The sequence below is a fragment of the Fringilla coelebs genome (assembly GCF_963513975.1).
Source record: "Fringilla coelebs genome assembly, chromosome: Z".
Taxonomy (NCBI): domain Eukaryota; kingdom Metazoa; phylum Chordata; class Aves; order Passeriformes; family Fringillidae; genus Fringilla; species Fringilla coelebs.
In genome coordinates this window covers 80,472,020-80,493,186 of record NC_140031.1, presented here as the reverse complement: position 1 = coordinate 80,493,186, position 21,167 = coordinate 80,472,020, and the positions used below count along the sequence as shown (strand labels likewise).

At 37.0% G+C, this 21,167-nt stretch overlaps 1 protein-coding gene across 1 annotated transcript in view; it reads right to left on the bottom strand.

The window, feature by feature from the left end:
• The window catches only part of SLC12A2 (solute carrier family 12 member 2), a 54,200-nt gene that overhangs the window by 4,053 nt on the left and 28,980 nt on the right, over positions 1–21,167 (bottom strand). Inside the window, exons 11-26 of the mRNA XM_084225949.1 lie at positions 16,992–17,099; positions 16,258–16,381; positions 15,005–15,106; positions 13,747–13,902; positions 12,896–12,995; positions 11,956–12,067; positions 9,630–9,770; positions 9,324–9,430; positions 7,488–7,567; positions 6,048–6,185; positions 5,315–5,362; positions 3,717–3,839; positions 3,451–3,562; positions 2,894–2,980; positions 918–1,053; positions 165–232 (exon numbers count right to left, since the gene is read on the bottom strand). Coding sequence (XP_084082075.1) covers positions 165–232; positions 918–1,053; positions 2,894–2,980; positions 3,451–3,562; positions 3,717–3,839; positions 5,315–5,362; positions 6,048–6,185; positions 7,488–7,567; positions 9,324–9,430; positions 9,630–9,770; positions 11,956–12,067; positions 12,896–12,995; positions 13,747–13,902; positions 15,005–15,106; positions 16,258–16,381; positions 16,992–17,099 — 1,742 coding nt within the window. The remainder of the gene's footprint in view (positions 1–164; positions 233–917; positions 1,054–2,893; positions 2,981–3,450; positions 3,563–3,716; positions 3,840–5,314; positions 5,363–6,047; positions 6,186–7,487; positions 7,568–9,323; positions 9,431–9,629; positions 9,771–11,955; positions 12,068–12,895; positions 12,996–13,746; positions 13,903–15,004; positions 15,107–16,257; positions 16,382–16,991; positions 17,100–21,167) is intronic.

Below are 21,167 nucleotides of genomic sequence, written 5' to 3'. Positions count from 1 at the left end.
GGTGGCTCCATACTTCTAATAAATAAAAACAATCAGCACTGAAATAGTGAATATTTCTATACTACAATGCCAAGGCAAATTCCTGTTCCTGATCTACATTTATATTTCGAATTACAGCTCCATACCAATTCAGGTAACACCACAAGTTAAAATAATTTACTTACATGACAATTATGTTAGCTGTACTTGAATGTTCTTTCAGCAACTCGTTTAACCTAATCTGTCGGTAAGTCTGTAAATAAAATGAAACTTGTTAGAACAGCTTTTGTTTAAAAAACTACAAAACATTCCTTAGGAAAAAATAAAGAAAGGAAAAACATTATGAAAAACTGGAATGAGTAATTAATAAAAAGGAGGAACTTCCATCTCAATGTGGAAACTCCTCATCATCAAAAAACCTATGGCTGTAAGGCTGGGAAAAAAGCAGCAGGCTCAGAATGTGCAAGTAAGCCAAGTGCTACCCTATTACTGGATGCCATTTATTTTCTCATGCACAGAAACACCTGAGAAGAAATACTTTTGTGTCTCTGTGGTGCACAGTAGCTTGGGAAACATGTCAAACCTTCAACTGCTCCTCTGCACCACAAAGTGTTGCTTGGTTTTGGTGGTGTTTTTTAAAAAATAATTATTAGCTTGATTTAAAAAAAGACAAACACCTGGCTCTAGATGAAATTATTATAAACTAACTGCTGAAATGCTGTAGGAATGCAGTCTGGGCCCTGCCCACACTCAAAAGCAGAACCTTTTTGCTTTTGTGAGCCATCTAAATGGTTTTAGATGCTACTTTTTATCTGCTATTCATAAAAAACTGCTATGTAAGAGAGAGAATAACAGGAATTAACTCATTGTTATCACAACCACAAATGAAGTAGGAGAAGGAAGTTTAACTGATGTAACATTCCAGAGAAAGCCAGAACCTTTGTTTTGTAAAGCTCAAGCTCATTATCTGTTATCCTCCATGGTTCATCCTCCTTCATTTTGTCTGCAACCTCTTGCTCTTTATCATCCTCATGAAGTCGGAAGGGCTCTATCATTTCCTCAAAAGCTGCAATACTGGAAGGATTAAATGAACAAACATTAGAACAGATAGGAGTTTTTATGTCAAAAATTATTTTCATGGCACCAGAAATTAAGTTTTACTGGTTTGTAAAAATGAAGTTTCGTTTTCCCCGGCCTGCTGCAATTAGAACATCAAATCAGCTTTTTGCACACACAGATGTTGTGACTCAGCAAACAATTCACCACACAATTAAAGGTTTACTCAGTTTAGAAATTTACCTCTAATTGTAAAAGCTGAACAGCACCATCCTTAAAAAAGGGACAATATCTGGGAGCATGTTCTTCAGAACTAACTTTGAAGGAGGAGGAATTTACATGTTACAGTAAAAATCAGCTTTCAAGTCTCATGACATTGCTGTTAGGATTCTGGCTTTGATCTTTTTACTTTGTTTCTTTTATCTCTTTCCAGTACAGCCCAAGAACCACATTCAAATAAAAAAACCACAGATATCTAACTTAGTCCTCCTGTTGTACTTGTAAGAATAGGAATACTTTGGATTTATCAGGACTTTAGAGCAAGAATTTCAGAATAAAACCTTCTGAAGATCAAGGAGGAAATAATTTCTGCTGGAAAGAAGAACCCACTTTACCCTACTTTTTTACCTACATTTCCTCCAGGAAATACCCACATCACAAACAAAACATCTTTGTATCTACCCTTGGTGGTCTTTACTGTACAACGACTTCACCTTAATCTAAAGAAAAAAACCAAATGTGATCTGCCATTCTTTGGCTGAGCAAAAAGGAGATCTAATAATAACATTATTATTATATAGCACAGCACCTGTTGAAAATTAATCTTCCTTCACTTGGTTTCCAGCTGTTGTTAATACCTAAATGGCATTTAGGAATATTCTGGATATGTTGTGGGGATGTATCCACAGAGACAGAAAAAAAAATGCTCTCAGAAGTAATCCATGGATCACTTCTAATAAACAAAAATAATTCCACATGATTCTAGGATCTCAGCTGTGAGATTTCCACTCCATCAGGGTTTACACCTTTCACAGCAGCAGGCTCCTGGAAACTGCCTATCCAAAAGCCCCAGAGTGCCAGAAATACTTTGTTTTCCTTTGTTTTAGTTGCTCAGTGTATTCCGTACATTTAAGAAAAAAACTACTAAAAAGGGTACAGAAGAACTCACATTAACTTTAGCATTTAGACAAGTTCTAAAATAACACTTCCCAATTTCCATGGTGTATCAAGACTTTCAGATAAATGTATGCCCAAATAAAAGATATTTTTACAACTTCAGCATACTCAAGAAGGCCTGAAGGGAAAGAAGGATAATGCAGAGGAGGGTATTTTTAGATCATACACATTCTGTTCTAAATTTGTGCTGAAAGCCATCTACAATTAGTGCTTTTTTGAACTTGAAAGTAAGAAATATCACATGTATGATCATTCCTGTGCACACTGAAAGTCCAAGCAAGTTAAAAAAGGAGAAGGAAAAAAAAAGAAAAACCCAAATCAGGCTATTTCAAGACCAGGCTTTGTTACACTAAACTAAGACATTATGAGATTCAGATTATTTAAGTTTTGGTGAACATCTCTCTTAAAGAAGATTGCTCCAGACAATGCAGGTTTGTGTGGTTTTTTTAAAACTTCATTTTGATGAATTTATTATTACAATCTAAGGGCCAAAGATTTTTAAAAATACAGATTTCTAAATTCTTGGACATGGGAGTTACTGTTAATTAATTGCCCACATTTCTGTGAAACACTGAACACCACAGGATCTTCTGTACCATAACATGTGTAGGAAAGAATGAAGTGTTCTAAATTAAAGAAATCACAAATTCAATGAACAAACAAGATGTGTTTTGAGACTTACTTTTCTTTCTTTGGCTTAGTATTAATATCCCCAAGGACCATAATATCTGAGAAGTCTATCCGAAATTTGCTGAGCAAAGTGGCCATCCTGCATCAGAACAGTAAAACCTTTAGACATGATCATACTTTTAATTATTTCACAGGTTAAACAGACAGTTGTTTGGTAATAAAAACCACTGCCTTAAGAAACAAAACAAGGCATCTTAAATGTAACAAGGACAAAAATCAAACTGACTTTATATGATTATAAATCAACAACATGCTTTGGGAAAAAAACCAAAAAGTTTTATGGCTTTAAAATAAGTGAAGAGTTCTCTCTTGAAGATAATCTCAGAAAATATTTGGAAATAGTGTCAGATAATATTGCAGAATAATTAGTTTGAGGTAACTCATCCAAAACCAATCTGGGGGAAACAAAACCTTTTTTTCAGAAAGGCAATAGAATATGATCACACCTCCAGCAAAGAACAACTGAAATAAGGCAAGTAGGAAGAGAAGTAATCCAATGTGCAACATGCTGCATTAGCATTTGAAATGGAATTTTTAAGGCAAACTTACGCTCTTCTGTCATGATCAATTCTATTTATTTTTCCACCAATGAACACCCTGATCTTGCAGTCCTTCCACTTCTTCTTGGTTGTGATAAGGTAAGGAATCAACAGTGTCAAACCTGTGTTTTGAACAGAATTTCATACAAATTTAGAAAACTGTTACATAGTACAGATTTTATACGAACTGACTGACAGATATCTATTAACAATACAGAATAATTCCAGTATTTTTTTTATCAGCACTTAAAGGTTTTAAATTATGAAACACATTACCTCCATCATCAAAGAGCCACCAGACGTCAATATTGCTCTTGCCCTGTTTCTTCTGGAACTGAGAACTGGCATCAAGAAGTCTTTGGTCAGTCACATTTAAAGGAGAGGAGGAGGTCTTTGAATCTGGAAAAAACATAGGGTGAAATTTTGGTTTTGAAGTGTTTTGCTTAATTGCTTTGAAAATCATCAAATACAACTTTTAACGTTCTGTGATGTACCTACTTTTAAGTTAAAATTTTCCTTTACACCCTCCAACCCAACTCCAAATTTTGATGGATTGGATATAAACTGAACTGGCTGTATTTAGGGTGTCTAGGGACTCGTAATTTCAGCAGCTGAAGTCTTTTAGCAGGCATCTGAGAAATAAAGGATGTGTGAGGTCCCTACACAGACTTTTGCCTGGACAATTTAATTAACTTTGCTTCAGAGCTTTAGGCCATGCACTCTACCTCTTGCAAATTACAGAACTTCCCTAAAAATATGTAGGTAACTGATTTTATAAGTAAATGTCGTGTCCTAAGCAATTCTCTCCTTAAATCCAGATTTCTTTAAGCATGTGGTAAAACTAAAAGCTATTCATGCATACTGGGCCCTTTTGCAAATAGTACTATTTTGCATAACAAAGTTTTTGATTTACTGAGAACAAGACAATATTAGCATTTTCAGTTAGAATAATACTGATCCCATTTTTGAACTGCAGGAAAAAAAATCCCTCCTTCTCTTAATTAAAACCTCAGTGTGACCAAGAGCCAGGAGTCTGACATTTGTCTCTGTCCTTATTTTATTAGGAATTTTTAAAATTGAGAGCACATCTGTGACTGATTTACATTAATATACTACTTTATTGCATACTGGGACTTCTTCCAAACTGCCATCTTGTGCTTCAAGATATAATCTCACTTTCCATTATTAAAACACAAAAGCTTCTAGCTGCTGAAATTATGAAGAAATTGTCAAAACAGTTCAGATGAATTGCTGTTAAAGCAAAAATACCTGATTAACTCAGAACAACTTACTGAAAACTGCTCAGGTAATTTCTCAAAATGCTGATTTGAAAGAATACTTTGCATTATTTCAACATGTTCACCTCACTGGGTAGCTGTACTAAGCCTTAATTTTGAGAATATTGAACTATTTGCAAATAACAGAGCAACAACCATGACTTTGGAAGGAACACTGAATAAACTGAGAGCACTTCCACTACACCATCAGATGCTGTTTCCTGAACCAAGCAAGGACCCAGACAGACACCTGAGACACAGAACTGAGAAAGCAGAAAGGTCATGAATATATTTCAAATGTTACTTTACAAAAAGAGCTTTTCAATTCTTTTTTTTTTTTCTTTTAATTCCTACACTTATGCACAATCCTTTCTCAGAAGCAACTTCTTCTGGGAATTTCCACAATGTTGCCTTTTTTCCCCACAGCCTAGTTCCTAAGGATGAAGTACATTCTAAAGCAGATATGAAGAAACAAATAAACATTGCATGGTTGGTATTTTCCTCTCTGGTACTTAGGTGTAGAAAGAATTACAAAAGGAAAACTAAAATCAACAGTGTGAAAGAATGATTTAACACAAAAAGATGGAAAATGCCTGCCTTTATTCAACAGTGGTTGTGTTGGAGTCTTTCCATCCTCATCCTCCTCTGGAAGGTTTTTAAAGATACAAAATAAAAAGGTTAATTTCCTTTGTGATATTAATGAACACAATACAAATGTAAATTAAAAAAAATAGAAAGTAAAGACGTGAAATGAAGCAGGTTTTTTTTGCACAGAAGAAGCACACAAATGCAAGCTACCAAATCCTAAGATTAATTTCTACTTCAAAAAAATTACATATACCTCCACTACCCATCTAACTAGTAAGGCTTTTGCTTTGTAATAAAATAATAAAGTTGTTTATTGTCATGTCAAAGTATCTTGAATCATTTGTATCTGTTAATATACACATCATATTCTAGTCTGAGATTTAAAAACCTCCATAAATTTAGCAGCCTTCTCATCACTTGTAAGATGTGGGGCACAATCCTCAAGAACTTCTGACTGTCTCTCAAACTCAGTTACAAAAAAAAAAAAAATCTATTTTAAGTCATTGCCTATCGCCTGGTTTATTTAGGGGACTTGAAACAAATATTTATTTTACATACTGGTAAAATCTGAAACAAAGTACTTAAGGGATTAGACATCAACATCTATAAAAGCATAACACTTCTATTCCACAGACAAAAAAATCCCCTAAATAATCCCTGGGCAAAGAAAGAGAGGAACTGAGGAGGAATGAAAGAGAGAGAGAGAGTGAGAATTCAAGGTTCATTGCTAACAAGCAGTTACCTTTGCGTGGAGTGGGAGTTCTTTCACTGGAGGATGGAGCAAAAGCTATGGAAGTGTCTGTCTCAGACTTCTTGCTATAATCCACTTTTACTATGACATCCTTGGCACAGGGAGACTTCTCTTGGGATGACAGCAAATCTTTGTGAAAGCAAAAAAACCTATTAGAAACCACTGAATTGTTACAAATAGTATCAACAGAGGTATGTGCCTGTTCTGAGTCGGTATAATATTAATTATGTGCTGCTGTAACTGTTAAGACCACAGCAAAGAGGGAGGAGTGGGGAAAACATATATATAACACATATATTCTGTGGACTTCTTCAGAGCACAGAGAAGCTCCTCCCCTGAGCAGAGCTGACATTTTCTGTCCCTTTCCCAGGTTGTGGATGCTGATTGCAACCACACCACCTAAAACCAGGGCTAGGTAACACTGTGGAACTACAACTAGAAAATGAAAAAGAAAAAAAAAAATCACTCAGTGAAATGTTTTCTGTTTCTGCTTTTAACTCCAAGAGGAAGATGAGCCTCAGGCACAGCACAGACCAAGTGTCTGTCTCACTGTCAAGCCTTTTTTTCCAGGTTTGGCTTCTTTGGAGCAGCTGTCAGAGCTGAAGCAAACTCACAGAGTCCCCAGTGGGCACCAAGATCCTGCTGACACCGTGGTGTTACACTGCTAGTTTTCTCAGCAGTGTTGTTTGCACACTGCAGTTTCACCCCTTGCCATTTCTCACACTCCTCTGTCCTCCTGCACAGGGTGAAAGGCTCCCTGACTCTCTCCAAAGACTAAAACATTCATCTTTTCCAGTGAAGGAACCTCCTCTTTCAGGGGATGCCCCTCCTTTTGACATTTCTCCTCATGGTAGCAGCACTGTATGGAGCAAGCCCCTAACAAATTACACATGATCAAATCAGGGCAGCTGCACCAAAGCTCACAGACTTGGAATTTAACTAAAATTACACCATTCCACTTAAGAACACTACTCAGAAAGCATAACCAAGTCTTCAACATAGAAAACATTTCCAAAATTGAACCAGAGTCCCTAAACTAGTCTGTGTAGGGGTTTGCAACCCACACCAAACTCAGTGGCATCCCTGCATAGTGCAGTATTTGTTGTGATTTTACAATTTCTGGGCTTGAGCCCCAAATATTTGATGCCAACTTGCCAGCATCACTAATTAGTTTCAGGAAAGCAGCAGATCTTCTGGAAGCAGTTGCGTACAATTTGCAAATACAAAAATGTGAAACACAGAAAGTCCAAGTTCTGCTGCTGATCATGGGTTACTACCTTACAGTTCAGACTTATAATTTCAGTGAATTTTATTGTACCACAGCAGTGATGTTTTGTTGTTTTTTTTTTTTTAGTGAGCTTTAATATTTTCAGAATGCAGGTTTAGAAGGGAATTAGAACAGCAAATTCATCAGATGGAACAAAGTCATACCTTGGGCCTGAAGGTGAGAAATATCCAGGCCCTCCTTGAGGCGAATGACGACTACACCATACTGAACATCAAAGGCATCACTAAACAAAAGGGAGAAAATTAAAGTATTTTAAAGCTTTTTCTTTTCCAAATGAGAAATGCACCCTCCCTGAAAAAAAATCCAGTCATTAAGCACTGCCTTTGGAAGTCCCAAATTATAAATTTGCTTTAAGTCCGAAACACCAACTGAACATCATTTTAAGAAAAATAATATTTAGAAAGGATATCTATTCCTTCTACTCCCTCTCTCCACTATGTAGACAGTGATTAAATAAAATCTTTATGAATAGGTCACTCAATGAATAGGTAGTAAGATCCACCAAGACATTTAGATTTTTATCTCCATCCATCAAGAAAGAGATTTGAGTAGATCTTTTTGATCTGAGGACTAAAGATTTCTGACATCTTTCCAAAACGTTTGGGTATTAAAAACCACCTAAGATGATGCAATTTAATATCAAATTATCTGTAAGTTAGCTGTAATGTGCCTAGTCCCATCACATCTGATAAAACGGAAACTCACTCCAATCAAAAATAAAGAGGCAGAACTTCATTACTGCAGAAAAGAGCAAAAACCCTGAATAAATTGCTGACTAAAAGTGGAGCAAAACTGGTAACAACCCCACCAAAAAATATAAGACAAGAAAAAGATAACTTAACCATATCATACAGTTTGCATTAGTCATTAATCAACGTCCTTTACACATAAATACCTTGTTCAGTACAAAAACCATAAATCAGAGAACTCCCTCCCATATCATTTCCACAGACAGAAATTTCTCAGGATTTCACTAATTAAACTTTCCTTTAGAAGTAGTAAGACTTGATTAGAAATGTTTCAAGTATCAATATATTCTATAATAAGTGCAAGAAAAATTGAGGTTGATTTAAGATTTGTTTTGTCTATTAGTGAATGTTTTAATTTCATTATTTAATGTGTTAGATTTGTAGAGATTAGATGTGTTTCCATTTTGTGTGCTTCAGAAACTTTTAGTTTTCCAGAAATACATTTGACCTACAGTTATTACCTCCTGAGGTTTCTTTAGGGATGTGGAGAACCACATGACTTGCTGACCTTGACAGATCTTCCTGCAAAAGCCATCCCAAAATAAAATAGGAAAAAAAGAAAAACTAACCAACATTTTTCCTTATTTTTCCACTGTATTGGTGCCCCTGCTTTTCTCTTAAAGACCTAGACAAGATGATTTTTTTTGGTCCTTTCCTAATATCTGCCTGTAAACTTAAAGCCCCATCCCCTCTCTCTTTTAAAAGCACAGAAAATGAGAAATATCAAGCACAAAGGAAAGAGGTTAACCAGCACTTCAGCTGAACACAAAAACCTCTCTGTATGTAAAATAAGCATAGTTTTTTTCCTTAAGTGTTTGGGTAGCAGCACAAGTTACTCTCATTAAATTTTTCAGCCACAACTGGTCTGCCTTTCAGTACTGTCAAGTTACTCTGGGATTTCCCTTCTCCTTTCTGTATTAGCCTGGGTGTCAGTGCTGTGTATCTTGTGAGCAAAGTGTTCCTCCTCCTTTTCAGACAGTAGCTCTCAAAATTCAGACCTCTGCCACAACTCTTTTTTGATACATAAAGTTATTATGGAGATTTCTAATCTGCTTAAACTATACAGATTTGCTTATTAATTGCCATATCGGAAAAGTCCCAAGGTGTTCAAGACTGCTGAATGGAAAATCTAGGTCCACTTGAAAGAGACTTCATGTAACTAAGAACTTTCTTACTACCTGACATACTGAAATGGAAAATAGCAGCTAGAACTTTGTATTTTCTACTTACTGGAATAAATTGATGTAGGTTTCAACATCTCTCATATCACCTTGTCTCCAGTTTTTCTTAAATCCAACAACAAGGGTGTTAGGTCTCATTCTACCCAAACCAGCAGCCTAAGAAGAACAAGAAGTACTTCATAAAATAACATGCCACTGACACAACAAAATATTCTGTTTTCTGCTTAAGAGAATATAAAGTGCCTTTCATCAAAGCTTTAAGATAATTCTGCAAAAGGAATGCATTTCAAAGTATAAAGCCCGTTCTGATTTTGATGAGCATCTTCAGCACCTCAACTTTTTTTTTTTTAAATACCTGCATTAAGTATTGCCCTCCATCCCTCAAGTCCTCTGCATGCACTGGTGCATAGAAAGCTTTCATCTTGTTTTTAATTAGCCATCGCTGATATTTAGCCAAATCAGTTGACAGTTCCTTCATGGCTTGCCTCCGAGGACCCTTTCAAGAGAAGGAAATAAAAAGAGGGGAGGGAACAAGAATTAGGAATATGAGTAATGCGAGTAAAAAAGCTCCTCCCAATTTTTTAGTCACTGCTAGAAACTAACTCAAATTCAGAGAACCTCAAAACATGCTTGCACACTACCAAAAACACCCCAAACCACCAAATACCAGGCACTGTCAGCAGCAAAAGCTGAAAAACTTTTACCATCTTCAGGAAGAGGGTTGCTCAAACTTTAGCAATCTTGCTCCTGCAGAGCACAACCTTCTCCCCCAGGGAGGGGGCATCAGCTTGTCCTCCAAAGCATTAACATGGTTTTAAAAGAAAAGGGCTTTGTAAAAAAATACACACAGATGCAGGATGACTTAATATTACACTTTATGGGAGTTTTTGTATCCTGCAGTCCAAGTCACCTCCTCTTTAAATATTTCCTTTATGTTATTTCTGTAGGGGTCAATCTTTTGTGTTCCTCCCAGACATCAAAATGCAGAATACAGGACAAGGAACAACCAAGAACACAGCAGCCCAGATTTTGCAGAACGACACAGACTCAACCAAATAGTCAAAGCTACTGAAGAATGAGGCAGTGCCAACCTTCCTTTCAGAAAGTCATTTTAAATAGGGAAAGGATTTGCTCCCAAAGAATCTTCAGAGTTGCCTTTCTACAAGAAGGATAACACCAGCTTAATTCTTTCCTGTACAGTCCTACTTTTAAATAGCAGTGATTACATCTGTGATATTTCCCTAGCATTCCTCAGTTTGTCCTTTCACTTTCACTGAAATATTAAGTTTATATAGACAAAAATTAAAAGCTTTTTAAGACAGAGTATCTGTATGTGGGTTGCATTAACCTGATTTGCTTTAATCTATTAATTAGATCAGAAGCAAGTCACACTTGGTAAGTGTAATAAATTTAAACACATTTAAGAGTAACCCATGTTTTTATTCAACGTCTTCCAGGTGTGTCACCAGCACCCTCAGCTTGGTGCCAGCTGCAAACCTGTTGAGGGTGGCTCTGGTCTCCCTGTCCATGTCACCTACAAAGACTCCCAGTCCCAGGACACAGCCCTGAGGCACAACACTCATCACCAGGCCCCAGCTGGACGTGGAATCACTGACCACTGACCACAACTCCCTGGCTGTGTCCTGGCTGTGCTCACCCTTCAAACCCAGGTCTCTTCAGTTTGGAGATGCCACTGTCCCATGGGACTGTGCTGAAAGCCTTGCAGAAGTCTGGGTAGGTGACATGTGCCAGTCCTGGATTACATCTCAGTCACACACTTGCTTAAATGCTCTTAGTGATGTGACAGAAGTTTGGCCTTAAGATATGAAGCAAAACTACAAAATTCCAGTGTAGTAAAATGCCTTTATCTAAGTTTATCAGAGATGCCACAGCCTCTCTGTAGCTAAATGGAAGTTTTGATACAGACCACTGTATGACAGCAACCCTATATCTCAATCAACACAACTCATGACAAGCTGATTCTGAAGAAAAGTTACTTGAAAACTGCTTCCTGACCCCCATCACAAAGCCACTTCAATTTGCCAGGTAAGACACTAAGTAGTAAGAACTGTTAGAATTACATCCTTGCAGAACCTCTGCAAACACATCCTCACTTGATATTCTGACAAAAACACCTAAGGATACTTAGTGAAATATCAGGGGCTGGTCAGAAAGGGAAGAGGAAACACTTGACAATTAAATTGATCTCCTAACTGAAGGAATAAAAAGCTACTTGGAAGGGTAAAAGCAATTTGTAGCTATTGGTTAAACTGATGCTGAGTTCCTCGAGGTGGTTTCTTTTCTTCCAGACTTTTTAAAGAACTTTAAAAGGGAATCATTCTTCCAATATTCACTTCAATTAGAAGTAAAAGGTCCTTCAGCATTTAAGCATCAAATTATCAAAGGTACTGATTTTTTACAAATTTTCCCTGTAGTACACCTAACTGGCATAGTGATGATCCATACATTAGCAAAACTTACCAGTAAATCTCTTAATGTACTTTTTAATGTCTAACGATGCTTTCATTAAAAAAAAAAAAACAAACAAGCAAATAAACAAACCAAAACTTAAACATGAGCCAGAAACAAAGTCAAACAGCTTAAAAAAACCAAACCAAACCCCAAGGCAGAGAGAAGAAAAACAGCACTCAGGTAACTTTATAAAGACAGAATAAACTTACCATATGTACATGGCCACAGATCATCAAGCCCACATTCTTGGTGAAAGCATGGACAAGGTGAAGCAAAGCTGGACGTGCATTTGGAGCACCCGTCATAATTAAGCACTGAGGTCTAGAATTATGAGGGGAAAAAATAAGATTGGAATTAGAATTAATCTGGAGTTCTGGGGGTTTTTAATAATAGAGAAGGTTCTTCCAAATATCAGCCATAACACCACATTCATCGCTGCAAATGTAATAACCTCATCCACTTTTACAAGACTATGTTAAATTAAGAAAAATTCAGTTGTTGCCCATCTGTCAGCAGATCTATGACTAACTGCCTAAAAATTCAGTAATCCCATTAAATCTGGAAATCTACACATTTAAGAAGTTGAAGAACAGATTTTAGACAAGACTAGGTCAGAGGGATTAAGTTTTTCTTCCCCAGTGATAAGTGACATCCCTTGCATTTTTGTAACTTACATTCTTCTGTGTCCAGCAGAAATACTGGAAACATCTGCTCATTTTTACATTACCTTCCTTCCGAAGACAAAACCAACCTAGTGCAAGTAAGTCAAAGGCAACTTCTAAATCAATTTTAAAAGAGGAAGTGTCCAAACTTCCAAAGTCATTACAGGAGATCACTTTTCATCATCATCATAATTAACAGAAGATACCAAATGAATCCCCTAAAGTAATCTCTCTCAATCTCTTGAGCTGAGATTTTTTTCATGGGTGTTTTCACTTTCATCTTCATGGGTGTTTTGTTGAAACTGTGTTGCTGACAGGTTCTCCATAACCTCAGAAGATGGCACCTGTACTAAGAATCCCACTAAATCTGTAATTCCATTTACTTGGATGAATCACAGGAGATAAGCAAGGCCTTAATGGAAACCCTGACAGCAAACCTTGTGACAGCAGCCTAGTGAACACAGAATTTCCTGTCCTTAAGTGTTACCTGAAGTTTTTCACGTGATCCTCCACTCCTGAGAGCCGAATGGAATGCTGCAGAGCATTCAGGTAAGTCAAGGCTTGAGTTGAGGATCCCCAGTTCACATCTGTTCAAAGATATGAGGTTCCAGTGTGTTATTCACAGTTGTCCTTTGTAAAGCTTCGTGATCACAAAACGAATGATGGACATTGACAAAACCCACAGATTTAAGCTACACCTTGCTACATTTCATACCATGCTAGCCAACAAACCCTACAGCTTAACAGGCAATTATATTTAAAGACAATATTTCTGTAGAAGTTTAAGCAAGAAAATTAAGGAAGGGAGTAACTGGCTTTTATCTCCTCATTTTAAAGACCACAACAACCTCACATTCAAAAGAATACCACTTGAGGAAAAAATGCTGTGCTGAGTTATTTTATACCACGGCAAAGAAAAAACTGAATCTCAAAACATTGCCTAAACAGATTCAGATACATTCAGTGGAAAACTGCTAGATTAAGCAGATCCTTTCAGATTATTATTTTTATGAGGAAAAGGAAGACTCCACTGTCATCTTTTTCCTCCCATACACATCTCTTGATAGCCACAACGAATTTACCATTTTCCATATGCACCTTTTCCTCCAATTATCATTCAGACATTTATGCCTAAGTGGCTTCTTCATAATTTGGCAGCAAGGGGAACAGCAATGACTATGCAGGAAAAATTCCATTTAATTACAACCAAAAAGCCTGAAACAGAAATTTAATCTAGTGGTCCAAACAGAAAGACGTAGCTGGGGTTTTTTTCCGACAAGGCCATCATTTTTTCCCTTCTTTCCCCTTTCCACAACCAAAAGAAGACCCTGCACATACCTGGTTTCTTGTAAGTGACATAGATGTAAAGCCCAAGGACTATTACATAGGTTAGAAGTGCTGCCCACCAGTTAATGACAAACATTACAATGCAGCACAGAATAGCTCCAATGAGAGAAATCCACATATTGTAGTATTTGAAAGCAGGTCGCCAACCTAGTTAAAATAAAAATTTGCAGGGTAGAAAGAAGAGGGGGAAAATTAATTTAAATTTAAAATGTAAGAGAAGGAAGGCACTGCACTTTTTTTCCTTCCCTGGTATTCTGCATCCATTACATGTGAACATCTGACTTTCAGTGATGTACAAAGTGCAGACTGGCACATTTACGCTTTCCAACACCACTCAAATGAATTTGCAGCTTTCTCACACAGATATGTAAATGCTCCTCATTTTTCCCCCTTAAAGCACAGCTCAGAAGGGAAGGTGGAGGATGTTTGTCCCAGTATGTCTACTGAACCAGGCTCAGGGAACTTTTGCCAATAGCTTTGCCTGACAACATTCGATTTTTCCTTTCAAAGGTAGAAAGGCATAAATCATCATCTCATACCTCAGTTTCTTATATACTTATATATGTTTTTAGTTGTGCATTTTTACTGTTTTCACATAGAAGTTCTCACTACGTGAAAAGGACAGATATATCCAAACAGAACTTGGGTACCTCCAAGTACTGAACTGCCAGTTTTACATTATTTGCCACGAGTTTATCCAAAAATCAGGTATGCATACCTCCATGAACACATCCAAGATTAACAAGTGTATTAAATATAGAGTTATTAAAGTTAGAACTGTTGTGCAAACAGTTATACCCACCCTCTGAGAAGAAAAATAATTAATCTACCCATTCAGTAACTTAAGAAGCATTTCGGGGAGTTATTCCAGTACAACTGCATGTGGACTGGGTATAATGTACATCTGTTCTGCAGGTACCAGGTTTTGGCTTATTCCTGTTTTAACCCTCACTAAAGGCTATAAAAATGGGGCAATACCACCAGCAACTCCAGTTTGTTCTTGTCTGGAATATGAAACACATTAACAGAAACTGAGGACAACAAAAGGTGGTTTGCCAGCACCAGCTACTGAATTAGCAAAAATGCTTTCTTCCTGAGTTCTGAATAAACTCTGAATTATCTTGTGTTCCCTCACTGAAGGTGACAAAATTAGTAGCCCCCAAGCCCTACTGGATCACCCAGTTCTCAAAATTTCAGAAGACCCATGAATACAACATATTAAGTTTTTAATGCGATGAGCAGTTCCTACCTGGAGATTTTGCAAGAGAAGCATGGAACACAGAGAAGTTAATCAAGGCATATGAGGCCAAGAAGAAATTAGAAATAATTGGAGCAATGACATTCAGTTCAGCTGTAAAATGAAAAACAAAAAAAAAGAAAGCAATGTGTTATCAAAGGTCTCACACAATGGTTTTGAAGATTACAGTGAGAAAATTCTGCTGAAAAGAATCTTATTTTTTTAACTCTTACGAAATGCAGTTTACCCTTTTTGCTGACAGAATTTTATGTTAATGATCTCCTATTTACTAAGCTATCTTTTTAACAGTTAGGAAAGGGAACTTTCAGCTTCAAAAATATAAGCACTACCAAGTGTTCTAGAAGCACTCTGGACACACTACATACTTTCTCAAGATCATTAATTGAGAAAATTTCATTCCCAGCAGGGCTTGGATCAAATGGTGCACTACAACATTGGGTTCTGAAGAATTCCAGAAGATTTAAATATTACAGAACAACACCATCACAACAGTGATGTTTACATCCCCTTCAGTGAGAGGGAAACACCTGATGCTCTCTCCTTTCCTTGAGACAGCACGGTACAAAACGTTTTTATGTGTATTCTCACCATCATTAAAAAAAAAAAAAAAATAAAAAAAGGCATGGCTCAGCAGGGACACCAATGTATCTCTGCCTCAAGCAGATGTGGAGGAAGGAGGACAGAGCAAATTGGGAAAAGATGTTAAAAGCACTGGCTCAGGACTCATAGATGGACACAGCACAATTAGTTTGCCTCCTACAGAGAACACGTGTAATTAATTATAACCTAAAGAACCTTTAGCAACAGCAGTGTCAGCACTCAGCTCTACCATTTGTAACTTACTAGAAAAGCACATTTTAAATAATACTGCTTATGCAAATAAGCATTTTACTGAAGCTGCCATTAAAAATCTGAAATAAACTTTCATATTTACAGGATGTTAACACTGTCTCAAGAAAAGGATGTATTCCTATTGACTGATAGCACCTAAAGACACATAACTATGACTAAAAAGAGAAGTGCAGTTAAAATTCACTGCAGAAAAGTTGTTGTGTCTAGAAAGACAGGATTTGTATCAAGAAGATAGGAGAAAGTAAGCCTCAAAATAACCAGATTTAGAATGCTGACTTAGAATTAAGCTGTGCATTAGATCTCTAGGACCCTGTCATCAGGTCCACAAAGTGCACTGGAATGCTTTCTCAAGGACAAAATGTGATTGAGATTTACTAAAATTTCAAACTAACCGATTAGTATGAATCCAAGAGCAATTAAAAATGTTAGAATATATCCTCTCAGTGGCTCATTGTTCTTCCCATAGCCTTTAGCAAACATCTGAAATCCTGGATAAATGCTGTCCTTGCACAAAGCCTGAGGGGAAATTAAAGAAAAAAAAAAAAAATCAAGAGTCAACATGCATTTTGCTCATGCCATCTTCCATTGCATACTATCTTTCTGAACACTTTCTCATAGTTTTTAACCACCATGGACTAATTATAGTCTCAACTGTCTTTGCATCTTGGCATTTTGCATTTCCACTATTCTATCCTTCAGTAATGTCCACGTGCAAGAAGCTGATTTGCTTTTCTGTCAGTAACTGTCTATTTTACTTGCCTACTGCCTTAAAATCACAAGAAGTCTATTTTTACAGATTGTATTTTCTCAGGAAATGGAAACTTTGCCCAATATACACACTAGCTATCTGCACCAATACAACTGACTCCCCATTTAACTTTTTTTAACCCAAATTAAGACAAAGGAGATTCAATAGTTTAAAAGAAGATAGAGCAAAATACACTCAGGAACCCCAACAAACAGTTACAAACTGTTCTCCCATTCTAAACAACAGGTAAATATTAGAACCATCCACTGATGCCATCTGATATAGATAATGATGGCAGTATATCAGAGTCTCCTTCCAAAAATCATGATTCAAAATTGATTATTCTTCAAAATGTTACCATTTTCTTCCCTTACTTACCTGGAAGATCTTAGGGGCACTCACAAGAGATGCTAATGCAGATGACAGTGTGGCTGAGAAAATACCTGCAGAAATCAGTGGTGCAAATCCTGATACCATGCTCATGACCTGAAAAACAAAATAATTTTTTAAAAATATGTAAAAAAGTGCACTACACAGACAGACGGCACCATTACCTGTACAAACAGAAAAAAATACTATACACTCTTCACCTAAAAGCTGTCTGAATATCATGTATTCATGTAAATGAATGAACTGGAGACAGATCAGGGAATATAAATGCATCCTGATTTCAGGTCAGGAGGTGGTGGCTTTTCATACAATATAATTTGAAGCTCAAATTATCAAGGCCAAAAGTCTTCATGGGCCCATAAGAAAATTAGAAGGAAGTAATGGAAAAAGAAATACTTCAGAATTTATTACATATTCCAACTAACCTATTGCTGACTAACATGGTCTCAGAAAGCCCAAGTCATCAAACACGTGAAAACCACTTTCTGCAGAATCTCTATAATTTTAAAAGTTAGGCTTTTTTTTCCCAGTCAAAACCTGAAAGTCCAGACAAGCTTGCTTCTTATTTCCCCAAGATCAGATCCCAGCACATCTCTGTAATCTCAGTGACAGAAGTTAAATGTAAGCTAGATGAGTAATGAGCTGGTACCTTCCAGTACCTCAAGGAGCCTTAAAAAAGGAGCTTATAAAAAGTGAGTGCCATCCCTGTCCATGGCATGTGGATTGGAAGATCATCTTTATGGTCCCTTTCAACCTAAACCACTTTATGACCACTTTTCTACAGATTATATCTGTACCATAGCTGCAGGCAGCTTTGCATCTATCATGTGATTTAAGATACACAACTGTGTAATTAAAAAATGTTCTTGGTTTAATAGAATATTTTCCTTTATGGGGAAAAAAGCTACATTTGCTTTAAGACAGCCAGTGCTGAAGAATTTTAGTCAACAGACCAAACCCATCAGGGTGCTTTTCAAGCACAATGTGGTTCTGCATCATTTGTACTGCTTACTTGCCTTTTTCACCCTGGCAATCTCATTTAAATTATCAGGAGAGCAACCAAAGGAAGGCAAGAAAAAACATGCAGAAATCTCCTGTTTTACTTACTGACACCTGAAATTGTAAAATATTGCTGTCTAAGTAAATCTTAGTAGGTGAGATGTTCTCAGACATAAGGTATAGATGACTGATGAAGTTTTCTTCACTGGGGCTAAATTCATGGTAAAATTTAGTGGATTTCTCCAGACCAGACTGACAATAACAGCTGGGCCTCTGAGCCAGCTGAATCTTGTACACAACATCAGGTTTCACAGGTCAGTTAAAGGCATGCCTTGCTTGAAAAGAAAAAGTTAACAAAGGGAGGTTGCAAAAAAATACTAACAACACATCTATTAAGCTCTCTCTCCTATGTCCCAGTTAAATATAATTTTATAAGCAACAGAAAAAGTTACAGTTTTCAATGGTTGTTTCTAATAACCCTACATTATGTTACAGAATAAAATTTAAGGTGTAAATGCTTTACTACTATTGTAGAAAGAAACTTTTGCTATAGCATCATAATTAACAAATGCACAATAATTTTTATAGAAGCAGTATGTAATTTTTTTTTCCCTGCAAGGATAACTTAATCGATCTTCCCTTAGTATAGAGGGAATCTGTGTACAAGTTTCCCTCACTTTTCTTCTCATATGTAAAATATTCTGATGCCTGTACTTTACTACACTTGCCTCAACTTGCTGTTTGCTTCTGACAACTGACTTATATTTTACATTCTCTTTCTAGGTTCTGTCCAATGCCTCCAATTATTAACACTCTCTATTTTTGAGTATTACCCTGTTTTTTGAATGTGAGAGATATCCCAGCCAAGGAGCCCACAAAGGCAGCTACCCACAGCACTGAAATTTTCATCCCTGCAACCACTGGTGTGCTGACACACATATACAGTTCCTGCTGATAAGGGCCTCATTATGTTTGCCTGGCATTCAGAGTTAAGGTAGTTTCCTAAATTTCCAGCATTTGAGATCATGAAAGATTGTATTTTGACTATTCAGTTCCTTGGTCCAGCACTCAGGAGCAGAACAAAAATGCTGTATTAAAACAACTGAGTTTCACTCTACTTTCCACTTTCATCCAAATTGAAAAAAATATCTGCATCTTAATTACCCAAAGCTGTAACTTTTTGTTGGGAAGCTCTAGGCTGAGGCTATAGAGCCCAGAACAGATTTTTGAAAATACTCTTCTACCAGGTGACAGTCTGGGCACAGGATAAGCACTGAACAGAAATATCAGAAGCCTGTGAGGACCTGGAATTCACTGTAACAGAAACTAAAGATGGTCTTCCTAGGCAGGTCTGACTAAGCCTGTTTCACCTCCTGTCCTCATTTAGAGTTCCTAATCTAAGATTTACACAGGTAAATCAAACTACAAGTCATCTATCTGCTGTCTGAACACACCCAAACCCTGAGCTGACCCAGCAGAACCTCAGATCAATTCTTTGCCAAAAGAACTGACTGAAGCACAGAGTGTCCTGAAGTGATGAAGTCATTACACTGTGAACACAAACTGGCACTTTCTGCCCCAAAACCTGCCTGTTTTCAAGCTGGAAGAGAAATACAAGAATCTTCCATCACCTTAGGGAACAATTTTAGTTTGTGCAGTATTTTTTCTCAGTTTTTTACCATACAAAAAAGAACTTGAGAAGTGCACAAGTGTGGACACCCCCCTTCCCACACACACCATGCACTACATATTAAAAAAAAATATCTCTCCTTACACCTAACAATCAGAGGTACAAAGTTGTGAGCAGTTCAGTTATGAAATGGACAAGTGTCTCATTAGATAAACAGCCTCTCACACAAACATTTTCCTTCTGACACCTTCTGAGAAGACAGACTCTTCTCAGAAATCCACAGCAAAAGCTGGGAGGGCGAGAGAAAAAACAGCAAGGGTGAGTCCCACCGGGGGGGGGAAATGAATTTCACAGAGAAGGTTCTCAAAACTACAACAAAAGCAGGGGGGTGCGAGGGGCCCTGCATTCTCTGTGCTGCCTCTGACCTTTAAAGTGACTCTTCCTAATTGACAGAAACTCCTTTTTCCAAAGAGAGAGGCAAGAATAATCTGGGAGGCAGAAACACTCTGAAGTGCAAGTAACATTTATGTTAAGATCCTTACAATAGCCACGATTTAAAGACACAGAGGAAACCAGTTACAGGCTAATCACAGCTGTATATCTGACAATATGTTGGTTCTTTTGAGCTTATAACAAACAATGAAAGTCATCAGATTTTGCAAATCTGTCGATCCCACAACAGCAATTCCGGCTTCCCTGAACAAGAACAAATTTAACAACACATAAGATACTCACATTATTACACTAAAACAATTTCATTAGTGGATTTCAGCTCAATCTCTAGCCAACTTCTTGTACACGTTAGAAAAACTTGGGCAAAGATGGGACTACCATAAACCAAGCTGGAATCAGTGGTCACTAAGTTCATTTTCCTTGCATCCTTTCAAGGCCTTACCAGTTGGCTGCGGGAAATGACTGTGAATTATCCCTTAACTTCTAGAGGATTTTTACATACTGTAAAAACATGTTTAATGAAAATTCATGACCTTATTACCATTAAAAGGGATGCTGTGATAAACATGTAAAACAGTCTTTAAAAAAATCAGCATATTTTCTAAAAAAACCTTAAAAATTTAGCAAGCAAATTACTGACAGAGGCTACCTATGACTAATCAGCATCATTACTGAAAAATTAATACAACTACCCTCACTAATGAATGATTACATTCAGGTACCTAAAGAAAGCTGCAGCACCACCACCTGAGTCTAAGCAATTTGCCCAGAAAAAGAGTAAATATTTAAATATTTACACCGCCTGTGTATAAACACCTAGGAGTTTTCAACATGCATACATTCTTTTGCATACCAGCCAGAGCGTACCACACACCTATTCCAGATAAAACTTGTATTTATGGATGTGAGCATATATAGCCTATGGTTTTTGCTAACAAGAAACTAAAAAGCCACAAGCCAACAAATCCAAGGATAAAACAAACAAGACCTGCCAAAACAACAGGCAACAAAAAACCCCAACCAACCCAAAAAACCAACCAAGAAACCCCAAACCAGCAAAAACCGCAAATCAAACAATCTGC